A 24,757-nucleotide genomic window follows, 5' to 3' on the forward strand; every position below is an offset into this window, starting at 1 on the left:
TTGCAGAGGAGCAGCATTAGGGACAGAAAAAGGATCTGCAAAGCAGTATTTGTTCCAAACTCCTTTCTTTTCCATTCCTATCTCTATCTTTGGAAGGCAGTAATGCCTGACTTACTATGTGGAAAAAATTGAGTGAGTCCTACCATCTCTAGGACGTTCCAGGAGTGAGAGGATCATTGGTAACTGGGGGACAGCAAGTCATTTAATCCCAGATCTAGGGTAAAGAAGAAGGAAATAAGAAAAAAAAGATGCTTACATTCCTACCCAAGAAGCTCTTTACCTGTCCTTGAATCCTGACACTTGAGGTCGACTCCATACTCCAGTCAAGCACCAGGACAGCCTCAGAGCAAAAGGAAAACTCACCAGACAGGAAAGGTTTTCCAGACTGGAAATCTCTGAAGGATGATTCAGGGCTGCAGAAGCAGCATCAGAGGGGCTGAGACAGCACTAGTAGGTGCTCACAGATGGGCTCTGAGCTGGTTACAGGAGGGTGTTTCAGCCACTCACTTATGAACAGCCTCCCTTAAGCAGCACTGCCTAAGCTAAGGGCTTTGGCCCTGCTTAGCCCATGCCCTGCCCACAGGACCTGTGTCCCCTTCACAGTCCTGCACCACTGTGCTCTCTGCAGCTGCTGTGTTGTGGACACTGGTTTCAGCCTCTGCAGAATACAATCACCAGGTACAGCAGGGGACTTCTCAAGAGGCTTCTGCATACACACAGGCACGGGCCTTCAGCGAGAGGTGTTTCTGGACACCAAGCAGTTTTGAGACCTGCTGTAGCAAGAAGTATTGCCGAGCCCTCTATGGATTCTACCGTGTGAAGCGTGCCACTGGGTCATTCCTTCTGTCAGATTCCAAAATCCAAGGACATGGCTTCTGCCACAACTCAGGAGGATGATTTCTCAACCACATCTTGCAACCTGCTATTTCCAGTTCTCTGGCAGGAGTTCAGTCTGGCTCCTACATATGCTGGGCCGGACGCGACAGTCAACAGAAGCACCACTGAGGAAGCGTGCCCTGGGCTGGAGCTGGAATGAGTCAGTCTGCTCTTTTCCCTGTAATCCAGTGGAGCTGGTGATACCTGAAGGTAACCGGCATTCCCCAGGGATGGTGACGAAGGTGTCACCCACTCCCAGCTTCTGAAGATTTCCCACCACTGCTGTAGGTGCACACACCAAGTACCTGCACTTCATCTGTGGTTCCCAGCAGCTGTCCAGGGGCAGTGGTGACCCACAGCTGGCTTACAGAGCACCTTCCCTGCTTCTGCCAAGCAGAGCACTGGCATGTGTGTGCTGTGCGTGCTCCCAGCACAGGGAAACAGCTCTGCTGGTGCCTCCCACACCACGCAGGAAGCCTGGGATGAGTGCTGACCCTGCAGTGGCCATGCATTGCTGCTCACTCTGGCCAGGAACCAACTGGCCACCAGCCACTGGGTTATCACGGAATCACAGAATATTCTGAGTTGGAAGGGACCTACAAGGATCATTGAGTCCAACTCCTGGCCCTGCACAGGACATCCCAAAAATTACACCATGTGCCTGAGAGAGTTGTCCAAATGCTTCTTGAACTCTGTCAGGCTTGGTGCTTGAACTCTGGGCAGCCTGTGCCCGTGCCCGAACACCCTCTGCATGAAGAATATCCAAACATCCAAGCTAGACCTCCCCTAACACAGCTTCAGGCCATTCCCTCGGGTCCTGTCACTGGTCGCCAGAGAGTTCAGAGCCTGCTTCTCCGCTTCCCCTCGTGAGGAAGCTGCACACAGCGACGAGGCCTCCCTCAGTGTCCTGCATTTCCGTTCCGGCCCCGCGATCCCGCCGGGCGCTGCCTGTGCCCGGAGCGGGCTGGGGGCGCTCCCGCGGGGCCGCCAGGGGGCGCTGTGCCGGGCGCCCCTCCCGCGGGGCGGGCGCGCATGCGCGGTGCCGCGCGACGGGGGCAGCGCGGGGGGGGCGGCGATGGAGGCGTGAGCGGCGCGGGGTCTCGGGCATTGCGGGACGGGCAGCGCCGCACCCGCCACCACCGGCAGGCACGGCAAGGCACGGCACGGCACGACAGGGGGGCGGGGGCGGGGTTGCGCTGCCGTCACCTGCCCGGGATGCCGGCGGGGCGGGGCGGGGCGGAGAGGTCGGTTCCGCCGCTCCGCCCCTCCCCGCCCTCGGCCCCGGCTGCGCTCACCGCCCTCTCCCCTCCGCAGAGGCCGCCCCCGAGCGAGGGAAGCATGTTCCGGCTGATGAGGGATGGCGAGCCGGAGGACCCTATGTTTGCCATGTGAGTCGGCCAGGGCATCCTCGGGATGGGGAGGGATGCGGGATGCGGGTGCTCCCGGAGCGGCGCGGGGCAGTGCGCGCCCCCCGCCTCGAGCGGCGCGCAGGGGCCTGCGGGCTGCGGCGGCTCCCCGGGGACACACACAAACATCCCCCGGGGGGCAGCGCCGGGAATAACCTGGTTCGAGCTGGTCTCGTTTCTGTGATATCAGAGCGTGGTCTGGGAGGAAAGCGTAATAAAGTAGGCCAAAAGGCATCGCAGCTGCCTGAGAGGAGGAGAGGGCTGGAATAGCTAATCTGTTTCTTTGCGCAAGGATTTTTTTTTTCTTATGCAAAGTAGGGTTGCAGTTCGGATAGATAAAATCTGCTCTTCCGTCCAGTGTTTGTTGGTGTTCTGCACAGGAACTCATTAATGGAGCTGGAGGAGACTGCTGAAGCAGTTGTCAAGTTGTGAGGAACAAAGTAAAGAGAAGCCAATGGGTAGTTTTGAAACACGAGTATTGAAATCTAACAAAGGTCCCAAGAACTCTTCCTGGGATTCCTTTTACTGAATGTTTTTGTTTCTGTCCACAGTCCAGAAATTGGATGCTATTGATAAATTTTGGCAGTGACGCTAAGTTGGCAGTCCTTGCCAAAGCGGATAAGGAATAGACTGTTAACACAGGAAGAATTTGATGATGTTAAGCAATGCACTACTAGAAACTTGGTGAAATTAATGTATTTAGAAGAGTAGCCAATTTTTTGCAAGAATGTTATCAGCTGTGAGGAAATTAGCAGGAGAGGAAACCTTGATGGCCCAGTTAGTCACAAAATGACTATGTTCCACTCACTGATGTGGCAGGTATGAGTCCAGCTTTTATTATGGGAAGAATTTCCAGTAGAGGCAGAAAAGTATTGGTTTGTAGTAGGTGCTTTTGTGTTCTCAGGAAAAGGCTATGCTGTTGGGGTTATTAATACTCAAGAGAGATAATTGCAGACTACAAGATGTGCAGGAAAAAAGCTATGGTATTTCCCAGAAGTTTTTTATTGTGGCCACTGTAATCTGTGACTCTTTTTCCTTACCCTCCCTTTCCTCCTTTTAATTCTCCATCACGTGTGAATGTGTGCAACCCTCAAAGTGGAGGCTGCAAAAAAAGGGAAAACCAGTTAGTGACTCCAGTTACTGTTCCCTTTCCTTTTCAAACCTACAAAAGCTGTATGTGGTCTCAACCCCTGAACCAGGTGTTGAGGTTATTACTGGGGGCAGAAGGGTGTCAGGTGTTCAGTCATTCTGGAGGTTTCAGTCTTGCATTAGAGAGTTTGTGTGCATGTACATGGAGGGGTGAGAGGACAAAACGTAGAATCTCGTGCTCTCTGGTCCCATTAAGCACAGCTGTCTCTTTGCAGCCAGGAGGGTCTTTGTGCTCCTCCATGCAAAATGTATTAGAGCAGTGAGGTTCTGGAAGGGCCTTGGCCATACTTGGCTCCAAAGCAGTTACTGGGGGCAGAACACCAACCCGCCTCTGAGCAGGCAGCAATCGGTGCCTGAGAGGGCTTCTGTGGTATAATACCTTTTACTCCAAGAAATGAGGCAAGATCCAGAGGTCTCTTCCAGCCGTAAGGATCACCACTTGCAACACCAAATTCTAGAGATTCTCAGTTTTCATCTTGGAAAGGAATGTAGAGTTACGTTAGAAAGATTTGGAGTTAGAAGGTGTGGATTATGTGTGGCTTTGTCCTTACCATTCTTCTTTCAACCTTTCCAAAAGGGATCCTTTTGCCATCCACCGGCAGCACATGAACCGCATGCTCTCTGGAAGTTTCGGGTTTGGCCCCCTGCTTGGCATCACGGATGGGACCACACCAGGAGCTCGCCAGGCTGGCCGCAGGATGCAGGTACAAGGCGAGGCTGAATACAGGGTGGAATTTCTGAAATTGCCTTCTTAGCTTCTGTCTCCCGTTGTTCCTGGGTTGGATTCCCCTCTCACCTTCAATTGGACCATGGGTGCAGCATTAATCTCTAAAGCAGTGATGTTCTGGTCTTTCTCTTTACTCCACATGTATTAATAAGCTGCATGCAACGCACTCTAGGTTGGATGGGAGGAAGGGAATAAATGTGTTATTTTTCAAGGACATGAATTAATATAACTGGGAGACATAACTGGGAGAACTGAGCATCACTTCATGTGTGGTTTGTTAGGGGTGATATGGTCTGAACCACCATGAGTCCATGGGGCACTTTCTTGGTCTGTCTATAGAGCCTGAGTGTTCCCAGCTCTGTTTCTGAGAAGGATTAGTGTGTTCTGATGAGGATCTGGTGTTTGGCTGTTGCAAAGTCATTCTCTGTTCAGCTTTTCTGTTGTCCTGGCAGGCAGGAGCTGTTTCACCCTTTGGGATGCTCGGCATGGTAAGTTTTCTGTTTTTCTGGGTCAAATTAGAGGCTTTCCAAGTAGTGGCTCTGTACTGAGATTCATCAGCACAGTGTGCAGCTAGTGCTAAAGTGTAGCCATCTGTGAGCACGACCAGCCAGCCCACAGTGTAGTGAGGGTGGGAAGATGTGAGGAGACCAGGATGAGATCTAGATTTATAGTAAATGGAATACAGAAGAGGATGTTGAACTGAAACTGGAAGCATCTGGTTTCTCTTGGACCTCTCATTGAGTTGCTTTATGACTTCAGACCTTTACCTTGTTTCCCCTCTAATGTTTTAATCTTGTCTGTGAGCTGTTTTAGAGGAGAGATTCTAACTCTGTTTATATGGGGAACTTGTATTTGCACCTTGACCAGAGAAAATCCATAAAGCTGTTATAGCACAATATTTCATGGGAATTGGGACAGTTAATACCAGGGAAGAGGAGGTAGTCCCGTAATAGCCTCATATGTCTGGAAAGAAGCTGCGGATCTGTGTGGAGGTAATGGAGGAACTGTGAGGATGCGAATAAAAGTCTTGGCCATCAGTAGGCAGAGGTGGTTATTGCACCTCCTTTGCCAGTGGTGGCGGATGGAGAAGCCAGCGGAATAGTTCAGTTCTACAGGACTGGAATGAGAATGGCTGTGTGTACGTGAGAACACTGTGCTTCGATTGTGCTGATCTCCATCATCCACTAAATAATACAGTGGAAATAGGTTATTCCAGATCCAGCAGCCATAGCTGTCTTGTGCTGCAGAATTGCCTCAATGAAAGAGACTTTAGTGTTCCAGAATTTTTGTAGCTCAGGGAAGGATTAATATGACTACAAACAAGCAGACTTCAAAGCATAATAACATTGTGTGTGAGTACTGCTCTGCTGGAAATGAGAACAAGAGGCTACTCCAGGAAACAAAAAAAAAGAAATCAGCAAGTTTGAAGTGACATCGTAATTTTGTTTACATATTGCACAATTAACCTGCGAGACCTGCTGGCCCAGTGTGTTACTGCAGCCTTCAGGTTTGCAGGATGGAAAAGGCATATATTTGTAGGGAAAATAAGCAAATTTGTTGTTATGCTAGGAAGAATACAATCAGCAGAAGTTTCTCCAAGATCACTGTTAGAGCACATGTGGAGATTTCTTAACTGTGCTGAGCGCCTGGACTCACAAACCCCAGTGCATTCGTAGCTAGATCCAAACTGAAAGAAGAGTCTTTGCCAGAACACTTGGGCAGTGCAACGTGAGAGAGTGGAGAGAACAGTAACCTCAGATTCTGGGGATTTTTTTCTGCACTACTGAAACAAGGGGAATAGAACAAGGTTCTTCTTAGGCAGCAGGTTTTTGTCCCTTGCAAGTAGCTGGTTCTTTCCTCATGGCTCTTTCCAAACTGACTACTCCTGTGTTCTCTTTTGCTTTTTATCAGGCAGGTGGCTTTATAGATATGTTTGGGATGATGAACGACATGATTGGAAACATGGTAAGAACCCTCCATAAACCAGTCTGTATTGAGGGAGGTGCTGAGGGTGCTCCTGCCCCCCCCCCCAATGTCTCCCATATTACTGTGCTGCTTTATATGGGCTGTGCCCTAGGTGGCAAAGTGGCAGAGTCTGTAAGCTTTGCTTCAGCACTGGGGACAGTGACAGAGAGCTTGTTCCTGAGTGCAGAAAGAAGAGAGGGATGAGGAAGGAAGTGTGGGAGTTGATTTGTTTAGAAAGAAACTCATTAATTTAACAGGAAGATGTATTCTCTAGAAAAATGGACTCATGGCAATTACATTCTTCCTGTTGAAATTTCTTCCTTCTTCCCCATTCCTTTTTGCAGGAGCATATGACAAGTGGTGGAAACTGTCAGACATTCACCTCCTCAACTGTCATCTCCTATTCCAACCTGGGTGATGGGCCCAAAGTCTATCAGGAGACCTCAGAGATGCGTTCAGCACCTGGTGGGGTAAGGAGGAGGCTGCTGGCTTTGTTGTGGGTGGGTGGGCTTCATTTGGTGGCTTCTGTGGGTGGGTACCCACAGCACTTTGGCTTCGCAGTCCATTGCAGCTCAAGGAGCACAGTGTGACTTGTGACTCACTGAACTGTGCTGAAGGGCACTGGGAGGGGACAGGAAGTGCTGGCAGGGGAGGAATCCATTTTTCTCTCTTCATTGTGTTGTGTTTGATGTGCTGGGAGTGGTGGCAGTGTGAGGTGGCTGAAATACTGCAGGCAAGAACCAGGGTGCTCTTTGGAGCTGGGAGAATGAATGAAAATGTTGATCCTATGTGGGAATCTGCCCCCAGATCCGTGAGACTAGACGAACCGTAAGGGACTCAGACAGTGGCTTGGAACAAATGTCCATTGGACACCACATCAGGGAGAGGGCCCACATCATGCAGCGGTCACGGAACCATCGCACGGGCGACCAGGAGGAGAGGCAGGACTACATCAACATGGATGAAAGTGAGTAGTGCCTGTGTCCTCCTCCCAGCAAAGCCAGGTGCCACTTGCCCACCTCTTCCACATCTGAGCTTGTTCTTTCCCTGCACAGGTGATGCAGCTGCATTTGACGATGAGTGGAGGCGAGAGACATCCCGGTTCCGGCCGCAGCGGGGGCTGGATTACCGGCGCCACGAAGGCAGCGCTGGCCGTCGGGCTGAAGGGACTCGTCTTGCGATCCAGGGCCCTGAGGATTCTCCCTCCAGACAGTCCCGTCGGTATGACTGGTGAACTCAGAGCAGACCTTGTGGGGGGTGCGGCGTGGCCACCCCCAAATCTACCTATGCGCTCTTGTAAGTCTTAACAAGTCTCTTTTCCTCATATTCCACTGCCTGATTGCCACTTAGCCATAGGGTTATTATTTTGTTTGCCCCAATCTTACATTATTTTGAGGTTTTGGTTGGAAATGGGTTTTTCCACTTCAGGAGAGCAGGGGAAGGTGTGAATTTTGAGGAAATACAGGAAGATGGAAGCTGTTTAACTTAGCTTTGTCATCAAAAAGACGTGTGGTGTCAGCCTTAACTGATGGTTCAAATGGTATGACATGATGTAGGATTGCAATCTGTGGAGTGTTTATACTGTCATTGTATAGAACTTACAGAACACAGAGACCATTTGCCATCCATCCAGTTTGAAATACAAGTAAGTGCTGGTGTCTGCTCTCTTGTGTTTTGAATAGGGCTCACTGTGATGTGACCTAGTGCTTGAAATAGGAATGTTTTTCCCTTTTTTTGATGACGAGACATCAGATTTAAACATGTCTTTATCTGTCTTCTATGCTGCTCTCTAGGCACAACTTAACACTTTTTATGTTTTTGTTTCCCTTCCTCACAGGTACAGACAGTGAAACTCTGAAGCCCCTTCAAAGCACCACTTGGACCCTCCTCAAATTTAGTATTAACCTCCCTCCCACTTAAGAATTGAAACAAAGCAACTAATCTTCTGCATTGCTCTTTTTCACCCCATTTGGGTTCTGCAGTGGGGCATGGAGAATCTCACTGATGTACAAGGAACACATTAATTGCCCATTCCCTTTCTGCTGTCCCTTGGCTCTATTCTTTCTGCCAGTAGTGGTTGACATGAGGAGCTGCCATCTTGCCTCTTTCATTCTTTCCACTCTTTCTGTGCTGGGTTGGGCTGGCTCTGAAGTTTGTGTTTAGTCCCCTGTGAAAGGAATATGAGGGAATTCTGGTAGAACCCCCTGTTGGTCCCCTTGCCGGGACAGAGGCTGCAATTCCCCTCCTGCTCCTTGGTGCGTCTATGGAGAAGCAGAAGGACGTGTGCGTTAGAGAAGGGAGGAGCAGAAGAAAAGCTGGATCAGCCTGTGGGCCCCCCTGACCCCTCTTCAATCAGCTCCCCCACTTTTTTAATTTGTGAGACTTGTAACTAGATGTTTACTGAATAAAGAAACAAACTGTAAAGAATTGTTGGAGCAGTCTTTACCTTCAGTTGACGTAATTGTGCCTGCTGTGGAATTAAGTAACCTCTTTCACGTCCTTGGGAAATTGCTGAGGAGAAACTTGGTGTTTAATTCTAAGTCTTTGTTTTCTTACAGAAAATAGCCTGATAGCCTTCCCATATAGTCACAGTGAGATGATGCTCAACATGGAAATTGTGAAAGACCCAAGAACCCACAGTTTGCAAAAAATACCCTTTAATTGCTGTAGTTGTGCTGAGCACTCAAGGGAAATTGGTTGGTCTTTCTTGCTGCCTAGTCATCTGTGCAGCCCTGAATTGGGCCTCTGGGGTTCCTGCAACACCAGGGAATATTTCCATTATTTTCTTATTATTTCACTGCAGCTGAGGCTGACGATACAAGTGATCTTTTCTTAACTTCTTCAGTATTAGGTGAAACTTGAGAAGCATTAGGAATACAGGCCTAGGAAGATCTCCTGGGTTCTTGGCCAGCTTCCTGTTCTGGCACATACCCTGACACAAACCTTTTCATCAGCTTACTTGGAATAGAAAGCAGGAAATCAATGCATGGCTCACATTTGGAAGTGGTGTGCCGGGATCTTGCCGTGTATTCCCGTGTTGTTCATGTGGGCACTAACAGAGAGATGGACACCTCTCTGGGCACTGACTGTTGCCCTTCAGAACGGATGCAGAATGCACCCTCTGAAAGCTTAGGGCAGAGTTTGCACATGTTTCACCCTTCAAGATTAAAGTGCAGGGCAGAACCTTTTCTGGTGGCAGGCTCTGTCCCCACTTCCCTGTGCTCTTTTGTCCCATGGAAAACCTCAGTAGAAGTCATAGAATGGTTTGGATTGGAAGGGACCTTAAAGATCATCATCTTCCAACCCCCCTGCCATAGGCAGGGACACCTTCCACTACACCAGGTTGCTCAGAGCCCCATCCAACCTGGCCTTGAACACTTCCAAAATGGGGCATCCACAGCTTCTCTGAGCAACCTGTTTCAGTGCCTCGCCACCCTCACAATAAAGAATTACTTCCTAATATTTAATCTAAACCTGCCCTCCTTCAGATGAAGGTGATTCTCTCTTGTCCTGTGAAAAAGTCCGTGTCCATGTAAAAAGCCTCTCCAGCTTTCAGTCCTGGTCTTCAGGTGATGACTCCACATACAAGTGCAGTTGGAGAGGTCCCCAGCATTTGGGAAAGTGAAAGGAGGGACCTCAGTTGTGACAGTGAAGTATGTGTTGAAGAGGAGTAAGGCTTCTGCCTCTCAGAGTGGTCTGACTCTAGAGGTGTAGTCAAGGCAAGCCCTTGAAGAGAGCAAGTTGCTACACAAAAAATCAGCATTTGGAAGAAGTTCTGTGGAAGACAAGTCATCTTGGGGTTGCCAGGCTGTGAAAGAAGGAATGGGAACAACAGGAGCCTTCATCTCTGGTAGTCTTGACCCAGTGCGAAATGTGGCACCTGATGTTTTGATCCAGCGAAGAAACAGCTGAGCTCAGGAAGGAGCTTACAACGTGGAGATAGTAGTGGTAACCAGGTGCAAGGACAGGGACAGTCTTTGGGACAAAGTCAGAGAGAGAATAGGGAGATGGGCATGATGGTGGGGTCAGGATTAACGTTGACCTTTAATTGTGAAAATCCATTCCTCCTTGGGCATGGATTTCCTAATATTGATCTAATCCCAAATCCTTTTATCTGGATTCAGCCTCTGCACCCTGTTGGGGGCCATCCTGCTTATGGGTTTAGGAACCTTGGATGCTCCTCCACTCTGCAGTGGGAGTGTGACCTGCCTGACTGCGTAAGCCTTGCTAACTGATGTACTGTCATTTCCAAGATCCTGGCCTTCTCCAGGTGTGACAAGGTTCTGGTGGCCTAAGGAAAAGAAGTTCAGGGAGAGGAGGACCTTGTGTTAAGACAGGAGATGAGGACAGAGTTTTAGAGATCCCAAACCCAAAAGTACAGGAGGTATAGTGGGAGGGCAACCCCTTTGCTAGTCCTGTGACTGATGTGGTACATTAACTCTGGCCTTTGGAGAGCAAGAGCTTTTTTCCTAAAGAAGGGAACCTGCCTTGACTCCTCCAATTGTGGCAGGCTCTTCTTCATCTGCTGCTTTGGCTTCTGCTGAGGAAGTGGCCTCAGCTCACTCAGGCTGGTATTAATCTGGGGGCAGTGGTGCTTTTGATTAGCTATTTGAGAGACTTTCAAGGAGAGAATGTGAAGGCAAGGAGAAAGGGGGCAGATCTGAACTCCAGTGGGAGTAATATGCACTGGTGCCTTTTGCTCAGTGACTGAGTTGTGCTCGGGGCTCTTCCTTTCACCAATACCGTTTTGATGAAAATTCACTTGCTGATCACTGATGTAGGGTATTAATCCAATGGATGCATGCAGAGAATTGCACAACTGATGCTTTGCTCCTCTTCCTCTGTCTTTAGACAAGCAGTGAGGGGCTCCAAGTTGTAAGCAGGTGCCTAAGTCTGTGTGGTGCTCTAACTGAGCTGCCTGAAAACAAGAACACCCGTGAAATCAGCAAACCCATTTGTTACACCACCCTAACATCAGTGTTTAGACCACACCTGCCTCAGGTTAATTTTTTCCTATTAGTTACAGTTTCAAGCGAAATGGCTTCCCATTGAAAGTAGTCCATTTACTGTATGCAGGCAAAGGGAAGGCTGGGATGTTTCTCTTACATTTCTGAAATGTCTGACAGCTGTTCCAGCAGGATGGAAAAAGATTGGATGTTCCCATCATGAAAATCAAACTGTTTATTTCAGATGCACAGGGCGTGGTTCCAAGTCATCCTTATCTATCCAGTGGAGGCAAAATCCCCTCTCCCTCCTTCTCCCACAGCTGTCACTTTTAAATTGGACTAGTTGAAGCACCAAATCAATGCAGTTCAGTGGTACTTCTGGATCTTCCTAAGGAGCAAGGAGGGCCCCTGAAGTGAGACACAAGGGCCTGCCATGCTTTAAAGTGACAGAGGGAAGAAAGGAAGTGGGTAGAATGAGACAGAGAGAAGCTGGAAACACGGGTAGAAAGATGGGATAGCATAACCTTGGATGAGAGTGCATTAGCTGCACACAAATAAAACAGAAACTTATGAGGTTTTGTTTGTTGTATATTTAATTTTCCGTAATTGAAAATTTATCATGAACATAAAACCCATTAGAGCTAGTGGAAGCTTTGTTCTTAAATGTTCTTGTTGGTAGCCCTGACGGTCTGTGTGTCTTTCACTGTACTTTTTAAAGCGTTGTAAAATACTGGGGGAGTTGTAGAATACTGGGAAAAAAGAAGTCTGGGAAAGTTAACCTGGTGCCAGTATTTGTAAACAAAAAAATAGATGGTATCCACAGCTGTAAACCAGGTAAACTGACACTAAGTCAAGATAAGAGGTGGAAAATGCACTAAGCTGAAAAACAAAAATATTTGCCTCAGTGTTTCTAATATTTGTGATCTCACTTTCTCAAAATTGTTCCTGTCCAATGACTGTGACAATTTCTGATTAAATCATGGGTTGGGTTAACAAAGGCACTACAGCAACCCAAAGCTAAAGGTTACACCAGCAAGAGGCATCTTATCTAGCCACAGACTATGCTGTCATGTGAAATAAATTTGCAGTTACTGAAACAACAAAAGGGCCAATATTATAAATTTTAGTACACTGATAGATTTCAACTAATGAGGGAGAAAAGAGACTGTAGAATATGAAATTATTTCCAGTAGGATGTTTTTCTGAAACTAATGCTCATTAGTAACTTGATTAATGATCTGAAGGAAGATATTAAACCAGTACTGCTGAAGCTTTCAGAGGACCCAGAGAACAATGAAGTGATAAATGATGGAAAAAGATGAGATGTGCAGAACAGTCGGTAGCTGTTGGTGTGGTGTTTATTTATAAACAGTATTTTTGGAGGCACTGAATGTAGAACAGCCATTCACCCAGGGACATAAATGTAGTCTGTGTTCTTTCAAGATGGAAGACTGTGTTCTGGAAAGTCTGGAGGGACTCCAAAAGGAGTTAGGGTATTCAGAGATAACCAAGGAAATGAATGGTACTTGCATAATTCTTCATCTGTGGGGATGGGTTACACTTGGATGCATTAGCTCCCACTCACCGAGAAGGTAAAATTTCTCCCCTGTAGCACAGTAGTGAACCCATTGTGTGAAATCTGGGTATTGGACACTAAAAAGGATACCAAAGAAAACTCAAGAAGGGAGCAACAAGGATGACTCAAGGCCTGGAAACACTGACTAGCACTACGGGACAACGTGAACTCAGGACTCCTGCGTCTGAGTTCATTCCACTGGAGCATGGGCTGGCGTTTCCTGTATGGGAATGAGGCTTTTGACAGCAGAGGGCTCTTCAACCCAGCAGAAAACCTGCAGCCACAATAGAACTGGGAAGAAGATGCAGACCTTCACATAAGCATTGGAGCACATCTCGATTTTCCAGCGCTCATTGCTCCAAACCCTGATAGGGAGTCTCTAAGAGAAGTTAGAGAGTGGACACAGGAATGGGATGAGGTAGTTCTTGGCCAGTTAAGAAGCCAAATGATGTGATTATACCTGTCTCTTTGGGCTTCAAAAATCTACGAATAAGAGAGGAAAGCAGGCTGACACATGGCTAGGCTGCAGTGAAAGGTGGTAGGGGGAAGAAGAGACCTTGTGACTTGACAGGAACTTCAAAGCAGGTGGGACCACAGAGCAAGCTGCAGGAAACGGAGCTCTCTGTGGGCACAACAGTTTGGGAAACAAATATGCACTTCCATGGGGCTGGAGTGTAAAATCCCACAGGCACGGGCTCCAGTGCTGGAGAACAAAAGGAATTAAAATAGATCTCTCTGCAGGGTCTAAGTTAAAATCAACCTGTTTGACTTGCAACATTTTTCTACTTTTCAAAACTAAAAAAAAGACTTGATTTTATTTTTCAGCCCTGTCTTAAATGTAACCTTTTTTTTCCTTCTGAGAATTTTCATTTTTAAAGACAACACTTCAAAAAATGTTCCCATGGGGAAGCTCCACTTAGGTTAATATTACTTCCACTACCTCCTCACATCTGGCTGGGTTTTTAAATCCTGAAGGCACTTAATACAAACTCAGGGTGAGGGAAGAAGATGATGAAGAGGAATAAATAAAATACCTATCTCCAACTCCTGGTGTAGTAATGTTCAGAGGTAGGCTGGAAGCATCACAATATCCATCCCTTACTAATAAGAAAAAAAGGAGAACAAAGATTGCAAAAAACAAAAACACAAGTAAATAAATAAAACCCAGACACATTGCCAAATTGGATGAGGGTATCACTCAGGAAGATGTAGGTGGCCTTGAAGGTACCAGTAAGACCAAAAAGACTGAAGTTTGTAGACAAAGTGGAAGGGAAAAGGAACATAGGACTTAAGATTTTCTTAGCTGTAAACTGGAGCTTCTTCAATTATAACCAGCAGAAAATAAAAACTACTCTGGATCACTAGTGAATCATTTAATAACTGCAATCTGGTGAGGCATCAGAGAAAGATGCAATCTGGGAGGCATTTCTAGTAGTTACAGGTGTTATTGTTCCTGTGCAAGATGCTGATCAGACTTCACCTGTGAAAGAGAACTGTGCTCATTTCTAGCCAAGAAAGCTTAATTTGAAGTGCCAGGAAGAGCACTTTTGCACTCTATTTGAAGTGCGAGTACGAGAGTATGGAAAGCTCACAGTATATCTGAGGGGGCTGATTTGGTTAGTTAAGCAAAGTGAAGTCTGTACTCAAGGGAAATAAACGCTAGGGAGGAAGTACAGCTTCAGATAGAGCCATGCTGGCAAGGGCACAAGAGAATATAAACTAGCTGTGAATTCATTTAAGCTGGAAAGGGGGGACAAAAAAATTAGCCAGTTTGAGGTTGGCACTTGTGAAGCTTTCACAAGGGATCATGAGACCCTACTGGTAAGACATCACACGTGGTCACCAGGAGCATCCTTGTTTCTTTTGCTCCCACCAAATAGATCATCTTCCCACATTCCAAAACCAGTTCTAAATGTTTCAGAGGCAGATGCAGGGAAACCTGCAGGAGAGAGAGCAAAGGCCCCCCCAGAAAACATTTTTTTTCCTGATCCAAAGGGGCTGGGGCTTCACTTGTGCCTCAGAGCAGGAGGGTGCAGACATATGCAAAAGTGCCACAGGAATTTTGAATATTCCTTTTACTGTATAAGGGTCACAGCTGTCTATCCAACTGACATTTTGCTGTCTATTGAACTTGTCGCAACATGAATATAATTGCACCAAGAATTTTTGCAAATGAACTCCTTTCCTTGGCAGTGGCAAAACCTGCCACCAGCAGAGGAGGCAGACAAAAGTCCAGCCTAGTTCCACACTGCACCAGCAGGGATGCTCCTGGAAAAATGCAGCAGCCCAAAGAGAAACACCCAAAAGGTGAGTGCCTGAGGAACCAGTAGAGAAAGCAGGTGGGTTTTTGTATTTCACCTCAGCAGTAACTAGTAAAAGGAAAAGGGATGAGGAAAGAAGAGCCCTGCAGGTGGGAACACCGACAGACACCAATGGAGAGGATGGCAAAAAGGGAAAGGGGTCACAGAAGGAAAATGAGTAGCTATTCTGGGGCATGAAAAGGAGCTAAGAAGGATATCAGAGATCTGAGAGATGTATTTGCAGCAGCTGACATGGACTGTGAGATTCTCCTGGCTACTCTACCTTGCTCTTTGTCAGAGTTCTGCAGACCCAGGGCCTGATCCCAGGAAGGATGGTCCAGCTGTGGCAAGTGGCAGACAGCCCTCAGTGGCTGCTCCTGTCAGGGAGTCTTTGTGCAAAAGCAATCCAGAAGGAAGCAGACCGGGACACCCATCCACCTGTGTCAGTCAATTCATCCAACAGACCAGACAGCCAGGCACCCAAAAAAGCCTTCAGAGGAGCAGTGAGCCAATGCCTTGTTGCAGCAGAGGCAAGGCATTCCTGCAGGAAGCTCCAGGGAACCATGCTGCTGCATGATCATCCTGCAGGCTGGTAAATGCAGGCTGGGTGGCATCACCATGACATCTGCAGCAACCCTGCAGGATTCCATGGCATCACACCTCAGCTGGCACTGGGATCTCTCAGGAGGGTGGAGGCAGCGAGCACATACCCTGCTGTTGGGCTGAGGCAGGGCTGCCTTCCTCCCTGGTCACCCCAGACAGGCCCAGGGAAACCTGCTGTCGATGTGCCCCTCAGCCAGTGTCACATGGCACAAAGGAGCGTTGGTAGTTTGACACATATTTTGACACAGACCAGCCCAACCATTCATCCAAAACCAAACCACACTGCTGCAGGTGGCACTTGGAGAACAGAGGCAAGGGCAGCCGCAGCAACTCCAGTAAACAAAATGGGTCCCTTTGAGCTGAGCCCTGCCAAGGGGCCATTAAGCACAAACACCACCTCCAGCTCCAAAGGTACCTCAGCACAAAGCAGTGGAGGATGGGGAGAACCTCAGACGAGTCCTGCAGGGCCCCTGCCTGGTTGTCAGGCTTCTTCCCACTCACCAGGTACAGATGGGCACCATGGCATACACCAAGCCTGACACCTCCACCACTTTCAAGAGCAAGCTCCCCATAAGAAATTGTGCCTCAGGAATGCAGTAAGAATTACCATCACTAGTCCCAATTCTTAGTAAGAGTCCATGGTTACCTCTTGGCACAGGGCAACTGGAGGTGGCTGGCAAAGTCAGACACCAGTGACAGAGCCATTCAGGTCCTGTCCTACCTCTTCCCGTTTCTGAATCCAGATGTGAAACCCTCACGAATGATATCCAAAGAGGGGGTTGCAATGAATCACTGTGCAAGAATTGTTAGACTTTCTGTGCTAGGGCTGGCAGATCTCCTGCTCCTCATGCTGGGATGGACATTTCTCCATACCCTCTCTTTTACAATCCCCTAAACCTAATTTCTTTGCAGGGCTTAGGGTGTGATGTATCCAGGTATTTCTGGTCTGCTCTACTCAGAGGCTGTTTTCTCAGTCTTTGATTTGAGGAAAAAAACGGTTAAAACAAAAAGACATTTAAAAATGAAAACTTACTGACCATTATTGTACTTACCTCCCTCTTGCCATCTTCAAAGTGTTTTATAAATGCTAACTAATTTTCTTATCTTTTCTGACTGAAATTCAGAGTCATGGCTGAAGTGAGCAGGAAAATAAAAAGTATGGTTTTCAGGTGAAGGGCAAAGGCATTTCTATGCTCCTGCCCTGTGCTTGCCATCCGGCAATGCAATTTGCAGCAATACTTTCATTCTGCACTGCAACCCTCTCATTTATTTTTCAGTCCTACCAAGGGTCTGAAGTAATTTTATGTGCTACCTTCAGCTTCCCTTTTCTTAATGGAGGCCTTAAAAGGTGCTGCCTTTGAAAAGTAAACAAAATGGAAGACTTTTGAGAGCTCTGCAGATGCTCCTTGATTACATGCGTTTATTCTCAAACTCTGCTGAAATCCATAACACAACAAGTCTCAAGAGGAACAAACGGGAGGGGGAGCAAGGCCTCTGGCTGTGCTTGGCAAATGCTGCTAGTAGAGAATTGAGTTCAGCTGACCCTTGGAGATGGGGACAAGTGAAATGCCACATAACCAAGTTATGGCAGAAGGACACAGGCAGACTCGTGCCAACTGTGACTGAGCCATGAGGATCTGAGTCTGGGTTTTTAGCTCAGCCAGGGGCTGGTGTGGTGAGCCCCCCCACAGAACCCCACTGGCTGCTGTCACCTGTGTGCAGGATTTTGTGCTCTCCAGACTGATGCCAGTGTGTGTTCAGAGCTCAGGGGCTGCTCTGCCTGGCCTTGTGCTGCACATGCTGCTCACACAGGCATTGTCACATGCAATTTGTGTGGAAGTTTCAGTGCTGGCTTCCAATTCCACTTCTGGGATCTGTGGCCTGGATTTAAACTGTGGATTCAGGGCATTTGAACAGACCCTTTGTGCCTAGTAGCCATAGTGCAGTTAAAGAGAGCAAAGCCCAACAGACCAGAGAGGAACTGAGACACTCAGGACAGAGCAGTTACAGCTGCTCTTCCTCAGCAGCAGCGGGACTCCTGTGGGACACAAATATCCCGCTCCATTATTGGTAACTTCAGTTGTCCCTGGAGGTGACACTGCTCCAGCCCAGCTCCTGCTGGACCTCAGCCAGTGGCTGTTAGAACCCATGCTATGTCTGGCTGCTCAGCTCCCTCCTGAGTGGGTTCTCCTCACGCTTTCACATCACACTCCAACCACAACAGCTTTGGAAGCAGCGAATCTTTCAAAGAGCATGAGGTGCCAGACATTTGGCAGGTGCTTGACAGGTATCACCTGCCGGCAGCTCAGTCCCAGACTAGACCTTCTCAGGGAGCAGGAAAATCCAAGGCACACAGACATTACTGCTTCTGGCAGACTTCTACAAACACAGAGAGCACAGTACCTCTCTTCACTGAGAGGACAGATGAAGGTGATATGACACAGAGGGAGGAAGGCTCAAGGTGATTTAAACCAAAGCTGGAAGCACTGTCACAACCCCTCCCCACAATTTATGGAAAACAGGATTTGTCAGGTGGCTCCCCTATTGCTGCAAATTCATCAGATCTCTCTACGAGGGTTGAGATAACCCTGGCCCAGCTATCTCCACGTGCTCCTGCAGCCAGATTTGCAGCTCCCATCCGGACAACTTCACACCAAATCTCTCTCACCTGGCACTTCTGTGCCAGGTGACTACAGCCACAGGGCTTGATGCCTTGGGCCACAGGATGGGGGAAAGGTGAGGGGCTGCCCAAAGTCTTGGGAGACCTCAGCCAGTGACAGCGGTCACCCTGAACACCTTGGCATGTCCCTGTCCTGGGCACAGCCAGCTGGTATGCCTGGCCTTGTGACCACACACACAGGGATAAAGCTGCTTGAAAGATTTAGGAGTTCATGGGTTTGGGTGACAGGGCCTTCCCACTAACAGGCAGTGCTGCATTACAGCAGTACAGAATTAGCAAAGCAGCAATACTGCACAAACCAGCATTTTGTGGTGTTGGAGGACTCAGATGGCACCTTGCTACTACCAGAACAGGCATAGTCTCACTCCCCTCCCCACACCCTTAACATAACCTGCTCACACCCACTGTGCCTTGGCTCCAACTCTCATGTGCCTGCACAGGGAGCTGACCCAGGAGAAAACCCACCCAGGCCAGTGAACCAAAAAAGTCCCCACACAAAGATCGTAACTTTCCCTCATTGTATTATTCTTCCCCCGTGGTTTGCTCACACACAGAAACGCAGGTTCAGGGAATCAAATTTTAGCCTTGGCACAAGATGCAGAACCAAGCGGGGGTGGGAGTCATGGTGTCAATTTACATTTCCATCAGCCTACACGTCGTCCTGGAGCAGCAGTGCAACACTGACATCCGTCTGACTCAGCTCCAAGCCAGCCTCCAGGAGGCATCCTTTGAAGAATCTGATTCTTTTTTTTTCCTGGGTATCTCACAGGAGTCAATTTTGCTAATTTGTGTTTGTTTCATGACCCAAGAATGGCTTGTGCAGCATCTGTACTATGAGAACTCACACACATGGGCATTGACTCCATTACCTTCACCTGTCAGGCAAGTCCACCTCATTTTCTGTTCCATCCAGGACCACGGGGCACACAGCACTGACACAAATAGGAATTCACTTTTTCCTCAGTCTCTGCACCTTCCTCTGAGACTACCCGAAAATCACCTCTTTTGAACAGTACAGATGCCAATCAACAACACAAGAAACCCTGTAAATAAGATTTATGATTAATTCCTCCTTTATGGACTTTCATCCTAATAGAGCTATTATGGCACTGCCCTTTGGAAGGGCAAGTGAGTATTCAGAGGATATTACACCACAAAATGGGACAATATCAGTATCTCTCAATATCACCACTTATTTTGAAACCTCCAGAATCAGTATACAAGGCCAAGAGAAGCCACCACAGGAGCACAAGTTTGTCCATAGATATGTCCATAGATCTATTATTTTATTGTTTTATATATATTTATAATATATTTATATTTTTTTAAAAGAATCCCTTCAAAACCTACCCTCCCACCTAGCAAAACAAAGATTAAACAATCAAAGATGGCAGCTGCGTCCTGGAGCAAAGTATCCCAGGGGCCTCATAGAGCCAAAATGGTTGCTGAGTACCAGCACCCACTTTCCAAGCTTCTGTGATGCTCTGTGGATGCCAAGGTGACTGACACACCTTTATGGCTCTTGCAATTGACCTGTCAAAAGACAGGGAGAAAGAGAGAAACACATGGCCGTGGCAATGGGGGGAAACAGCAACACGTAAACTGGAAGCTCAGAGTGTGAAATGCTGTGATGAAAAGGAGGGAGATACTGCCTGGAAAGGGGGTAAAGAAGATAGGAAAGAGAACATGCAGGAGAGTTAGCTGGCAAGATGGATCTCAGAGAAGAGCTCAGAAGCATCACACTTGGGACCCTTGCTACCCCCTCCATCCCCCAAATCTCTTCCTCTCACCCTCCCAGCTGTGAAGGGACATCCAACTAGTTTGATTTAGACCAAATCTTCGCACTGCCCCGGAGCCTGTGGAGATGAGGAAAAAAACCACAGAAAATAAAAACGAAAATTAGAGTGGACACTCAGGCTCATATCTCACTTCCTTTCTAAGTGCACACAGAGAAGTGCAGCTGATGTTCACACACACACACACACACACACACACACACACACTGTCCATTTGCCCACACTTCTCACCCTTTGGCTTTGGAAGTCTTCTTGCTCGCCTGGCGCTGGTTGGTGCCAGGGGCCGGCTCCCTGAGCTCCGTTAGGTGCTGTTCCGGGTCTTGGGACGTGGCTGCTGCAGCAGCTGCTGTTGTCACTTTAATGGTCTTCTTCAGGTTTGCCACCTGCAACAGCAGCAAAGCAAGAAATAAGGGATTTCACAAGGTTATTAAATTTTTTTGGCTATTTTTTTTTGTTTTACTTTGAGGTTTGTTTGTTTTTAAAGGAAGCTCTGGAGCTAAGAGCTGCAAGCTCATGTCAACTAAAAGAGCCAACAGCAGTCCAGGCCCCTGCACTGCAGAGGAGGGTTAACCTGATTGAGGGCTCTTCTTCAGGCACAAGCCCCTGCATGGTCTGGCCTAGGGAAAAGGCAATGCCTAACTTCAGCAAGGACTGTAACAACCACAGGGTACTGGTTCTAGTCATTTTAAAGCAAGGGGCACTGACTGCTCCCTCCTGTGCCCACTCACCTCGCTCTCTATCTGCTGCTTCAGGGCCAGCTGCTGCTCTTTGTGCTGGTTGGCCCGGCTGACCTGTTCCTCAATGCCCGACAGGACAACCTCACATCCCTGGCACCTGCAGAGGAGACCCAGAACTGAACAGCCAGGGAACTGGCACAGCACAGAAAGCAATGTGGAAGACAGCAGATTTCAACTCTAGACGCCAAAAGCACTGAAAGGCAGCAGCTACATCAGGCAAGAAAGACAAAGGAACTAGTGTCTGATGTAGTAACACACGGAGTTACGTTATTACCCAGGAGCGGGACAGATAACAAAGCCATGCTGGGTTAGGAACTAACTACAGATAAACACTCAGGAAGCCTCCTGCCAGCAGCCAGGACTGTGCAAAGGCTGCTGCAGCCTCGTCACCCCTCCAGCCACAAACAGGGGAATTCACAAAATCATTTTTGGAAAATTACTTTCTGTTGGAATATGGGAAAGGGGATCAATTAGGCCACCTCCCAACACCACCCACCCCCAGCGACACACAGAGGATCTGGGGAAGCCACCAGCCACTCCTGCAACCTTTTTAGGGTGCGAGTACTAGGGGCTTCCTCCTCACCACTCCTGCAATGTTCGGGTGATGGTGCTTAGCTCCTCCCTCCGGATGTCCCTCCCAATGCTGTAATCCACCTCCAGGCGCTGGTTCCTCTGATCCAAACTCCCTCGAAGAACATCTGCATAAACAGCCTCAATCACCAGGTCCTCCAGCTGCCTGACATTCTTCAGCTGCAACTGCTCCAGTAGCACTGAGTAGGGGATGCACTGTGAAAACATGATGGTAACTAGCACGAGGTAATCCCAGTGCAAGGAGAACTCGGAAAAACAGGGCCACTACCTTGATCTTGGCAGCCAGAGTGACAACTGACAGGTGCCTCAGTTTGTTCTTCTGCGCTTCTGTCAAGGGAGGGAGGTTTGCTGCTTCAGCTGTTTTTAGGGGAAAGAAAGGGGTGTTAGAATTTATGCCTCATTTTCCATCTCCCAGCCCTGCACAGAAGCATCTGCACCACACCCATCTCTTACAATGCCTGCATGCCAATCCCCCAAGTGATGCTTCGTCTTGCCAAGCCATCCCCATTAATTCTTAGTTCAAAAGATCTTTTCTGAGCAGCCTTTGCCCTCCCCGTCACTCTCAAGTCACTCTCTCTAGCTGTCTCATGCCTTATTTATGTGGGTCTGCACATCCCAATGGATACCTATGTCTTACCCCTCTTCCCTCAAAAACGTCATTGTCAACATGCTCTTTGGCGGATGGCAAATGGCAGCGTTAATTACTGTCAGGTACCCCGGGGGCCTGGCGCCGACACCACAACCAGGCATGTCTCGGGACAGTGGTACAGCCCTGGGGGGCTGTTTGGGGCGTGGGGAAGGGGGGGCTGCTGGGGGAGGGAAGCGTTTCCCACCGCGCGGGATCCCCATCACCGGGCCGGGCTGGAGACCCCCGCGCTGTGCCCCGGGCGCGGCCTCACCCAGGTAGTCCGCGTAGGTGCCGTAGGCGAAGATGGTGAGAAGGCGGAACACGGGGGAGAACTCGCTGTCGGCCAGCTGCGGGGACACAGGGTCAGGCGGTCCCGCCGGGCCGCGGGCCGGGCAGGGCAGGGCCGCGGGGCCGGGCGGGTCTCACCTCGCGGACGGCGGGCATGTCCAGCAGCTCCCCGAACACGTAAATGCCCGGGGCCTCCAGCACCTGGTGGATCAGGCTGGCAAGCGCGGCGCCGCGGGCCGCCTTGGCCAGCAGTAGGAACTGCTCTTGGCTCTGCCCCGTCACCTTGCCCTCGGCAGCCATGGCGGGGCCCGGCCCGGCCCGGCGCGGCCGCGCTCGCTCCCGCAGCCCCGGCACCGCGGCCGCTTCCGCGTGTGACGCGCACCCGCCTCCCATTGGCGGAGCCGCGGCTCGTCCCGCCCCCGTCGCGTCCCCATTGGGCGGGCCGGGCTCCAAGAGGCGGCTCGGGCCCGCCGCCAGGGCGCCCCCTGCCGGCCGGGCTGCCCAATGCGGGGCTCGGCGGCGGCAGCGAAGCTGCTCCGGCTGTGTCTGCCATCCCCCGCATCCCCCGTCCTGTCCCGGCCATCCCCAGCACCCCCCGGCACCCCTCGGCCTGTCCCGGCCATCCGTGGCACCCTCCGGCCTGTCCCGGCTATCCCAGGCCTGTCCCGGCCACCCCCGGCATCCCCCGGCCTGTTCCAACCATTCCCGTCCTGTCCCGTCATCCCCCGGCCTGTCCCGGCCATCCCTGGCATCCCCCGGCCTGTCCCGGCCATCCCCCAGCCGTCCCCGGCACCCCCCGGCCATCCCCGGCACCCCCCGGCATGCCCTGGCCTGTTCCAACAATCCCCGGCCTGTCCCGGCCATCCCTCACCCCCCTCCCCTCCCCCCCCCCCACACACACACCCTGTCATCCCCTGGCTTGTCCCAACATCCCCGGCAACCCCTGGCCTGTCCCAGCATGTCCGGCCTGTCCTGGCCAACCCTGGCATCCCCCAGCCGGTCCCGGCCATCCCCAGCATTCCCCTGCCTGTCCTGACATACCCCGGCCTGTCCTGGCCATCCCCAGCATAGTCGGCATCCTCCAGCCTGTCCCAGTCATCTCCAACATCCTTCGGTCTGTCCTGGCCACCCCTGGAACCCTCTGGCATCCCCTGGCCTATCCCGGCCATTGCCAGCATCCCCCGACATCCCCCTGCCACGCTGGCACGGCGAGAATCAGGTCCCTGTGCCACCCCAGGCTTTGGTGTGCCTGTGATGCAGCCTTGGCCCAGCAGCCACCGCCTGGTCCCTAGCCCTGGCCGTGCTGGCCACAGGCACCAGCCAGCCCCTCATCAGTGTCCAGTGCTTTTCTCGTGCCCTGCCCCGCTCACTGCCAGATCCTGCTTGTGCTGTTTTCCTGTTTTTTGTGACCCATCATTTGTGAAAACTCCCCTGAGCCACCCAGCCATACTGAGATGTGTCCCAACAAGCTGGTCACAGATGCTTCATGAATATCCATGCATTTATGGGTCTTTTCAGCCTGATGATTATCTACTTTTGATCCATACACCTGGAAGCGTTCAAGGCCAGGCTGGATGGGGCTCTGGGCAAGCTGGTCTAGTGAAAGGTGTCCCTGCCCATGGCAGGGAGCTTGGAATGAGGTCATCTTAAAGGTCTCTTCCCAGCCAAACTATTCTATGATTCTATGATTTATGCTGAAATAACTGATGAGAAAACAGATGCACTACTACATAGCAGAGTGTGTTTCACATCTCAATGATACATTCTGTAAGTACAACAGCAGAATTAAAAGAGGTGCATGGAATACCTTGTGTGTGCCCACACATCGCTCTCATTTTGCTTTCACACCATTAAGATTCACTATTTTGAGCAGTGTTTTGCGGATATGTAAATGTAAAAAATCTTATGTTGCAAAGCACCGTACTTATGTATTTAAGCTGTGCATTTCTTAAATCCCTGCATGCCTCCCCTCCTCTACTGCATTAATTTTTACAAAAAAATGGCTTTACTATCTGCTGAATCATTAACCATTGCACTTGTCAAGAAATGCATCCCTGATGCAGGCAGGGTATGGCATAAAAAGATAGTTTAAATGCTCCACAAGGATGGAAATGTTTATAGTGCACCTTAAGTATCTCTTTGTGGGCATATGAATTAGAATGATGCGGTCAGAAGGCATCATCAAGGGCACATTTCCCTGTGCCAGGTGAGAGAAAATAAAGACTGGGGGTCATTTTGGGGAAAAAAAAAACCCACCTTCATAGCTCTTCTTGTCTTGTATAAATCACAGGGTCGGAGAGGTAAGTTGTGAGGGGGACCTGAAGGACTGCAGTCAGCATGTGTTTCAATAGGAAACATTAAACTGTTTGACCAAGAATTTCCAGCCCAGCAGCAGCTTCCTCATGGTTGGCCCCTTTAGAAATCAGCAATGTTTTTCCATGAAAGCAAAAGAGGCAACAAATTGGTAGGAGCACAATACAGTCTATCAT

General features: G+C 49.4%; 2 protein-coding genes across 5 annotated transcripts; one reads left to right on the forward strand and one right to left on the reverse strand.

Annotated features, from left to right (window-relative positions):
• Positions 1-1,922: 1,922 nt before the first annotated feature.
• Positions 1,923-8,550, forward strand: MLF2 (myeloid leukemia factor 2). 2 transcript variants are annotated; one of them, XM_071558961.1, is made up of 9 exons: positions 1,923-2,032; positions 2,191-2,264; positions 4,009-4,135; positions 4,611-4,646; positions 6,070-6,123; positions 6,468-6,593; positions 6,931-7,090; positions 7,179-7,419; positions 7,961-8,550. In XM_071558961.1, exons 2-8 carry the CDS (start codon positions 2,215-2,217, stop codon positions 7,355-7,357), a joined length of 732 nt encoding a protein of 243 aa, XP_071415062.1. In that variant the 5' UTR covers positions 1,923-2,032; positions 2,191-2,214; the 3' UTR covers positions 7,358-7,419; positions 7,961-8,550. The 2 variants fall into 2 exon arrangements, with proteins under 2 accessions (XP_071415062.1, XP_071415071.1); XM_071558970.1 differs by having other exon boundaries at positions 1,959-2,022.
• Positions 8,551-18,743: 10,193 nt separating this feature from the next.
• Positions 18,744-22,647, reverse strand: COPS7A (COP9 signalosome subunit 7A). 3 transcript variants are annotated; one of them, XM_071559003.1, is made up of 8 exons: positions 22,407-22,647; positions 22,252-22,327; positions 21,621-21,709; positions 21,345-21,547; positions 20,753-20,858; positions 20,256-20,407; positions 20,019-20,084; positions 18,744-19,271 (listed from the first exon to the last, which is right to left on the reverse strand). In XM_071559003.1, exons 1-7 carry the CDS (start codon positions 22,566-22,568, stop codon positions 20,045-20,047), a joined length of 828 nt encoding a protein of 275 aa, XP_071415104.1. In that variant the 5' UTR covers positions 22,569-22,647; the 3' UTR covers positions 18,744-19,271; positions 20,019-20,044. The 3 variants fall into 3 exon arrangements, with proteins under 3 accessions (XP_071415104.1, XP_071415094.1, XP_071415085.1); XM_071558993.1 differs by lacking the exon at positions 18,744-19,271 and adding an exon at positions 19,494-19,761; XM_071558984.1 differs by lacking the exon at positions 18,744-19,271 and having other exon boundaries at positions 19,494-20,084.
• Positions 22,648-24,757: the final 2,110 nt, after the last annotated feature.

This window comes from Pithys albifrons, chromosome 1 (genome assembly GCF_047495875.1).
Source record: "Pithys albifrons albifrons isolate INPA30051 chromosome 1, PitAlb_v1, whole genome shotgun sequence".
NCBI classification, from domain to species: Eukaryota; Metazoa; Chordata; class Aves; order Passeriformes; family Thamnophilidae; genus Pithys; species Pithys albifrons.

What these genes read in the sequence shown, in the direction of transcription:
- MLF2 (XM_071558961.1), top strand. Translation starts at nt 2,215, where the DNA reads ATGTTCCGGCTGATGAGGGATGGCGAGCCGGAGGACCCTATGTTTGCC. An exon ending in GAGGACCCTATGTTTGCCAT is followed by an intron (nt 2,265 to 4,008) that starts GTGAGTCGGCCA and finishes CCTTTCCAAAAG; the next exon opens with GGATCCTTTTGCCATCCACC. An exon ending in TGCGTTCAGCACCTGGTGGG is followed by an intron (nt 6,594 to 6,930) that starts GTAAGGAGGAGG and finishes ATCTGCCCCCAG; the next exon opens with ATCCGTGAGACTAGACGAAC.
- COPS7A (XM_071559003.1), bottom strand. Translation starts at nt 22,568, where the DNA reads ATGGCTGCCGAGGGCAAGGTGACGGGGCAGAGCCAAGAGCAGTTCCTA. An exon ending in CTCTGGCTGCCAAGATCAAG is followed by an intron (nt 21,548 to 21,620) that starts GTAGTGGCCCTG and finishes ATGTTTTCACAG; the next exon opens with TGCATCCCCTACTCAGTGCT. An exon ending in ACCCGAACATTGCAGGAGTG is followed by an intron (nt 20,859 to 21,344) that starts GTGAGGAGGAAG and finishes TCTCCTCTGCAG; the next exon opens with GTGCCAGGGATGTGAGGTTG.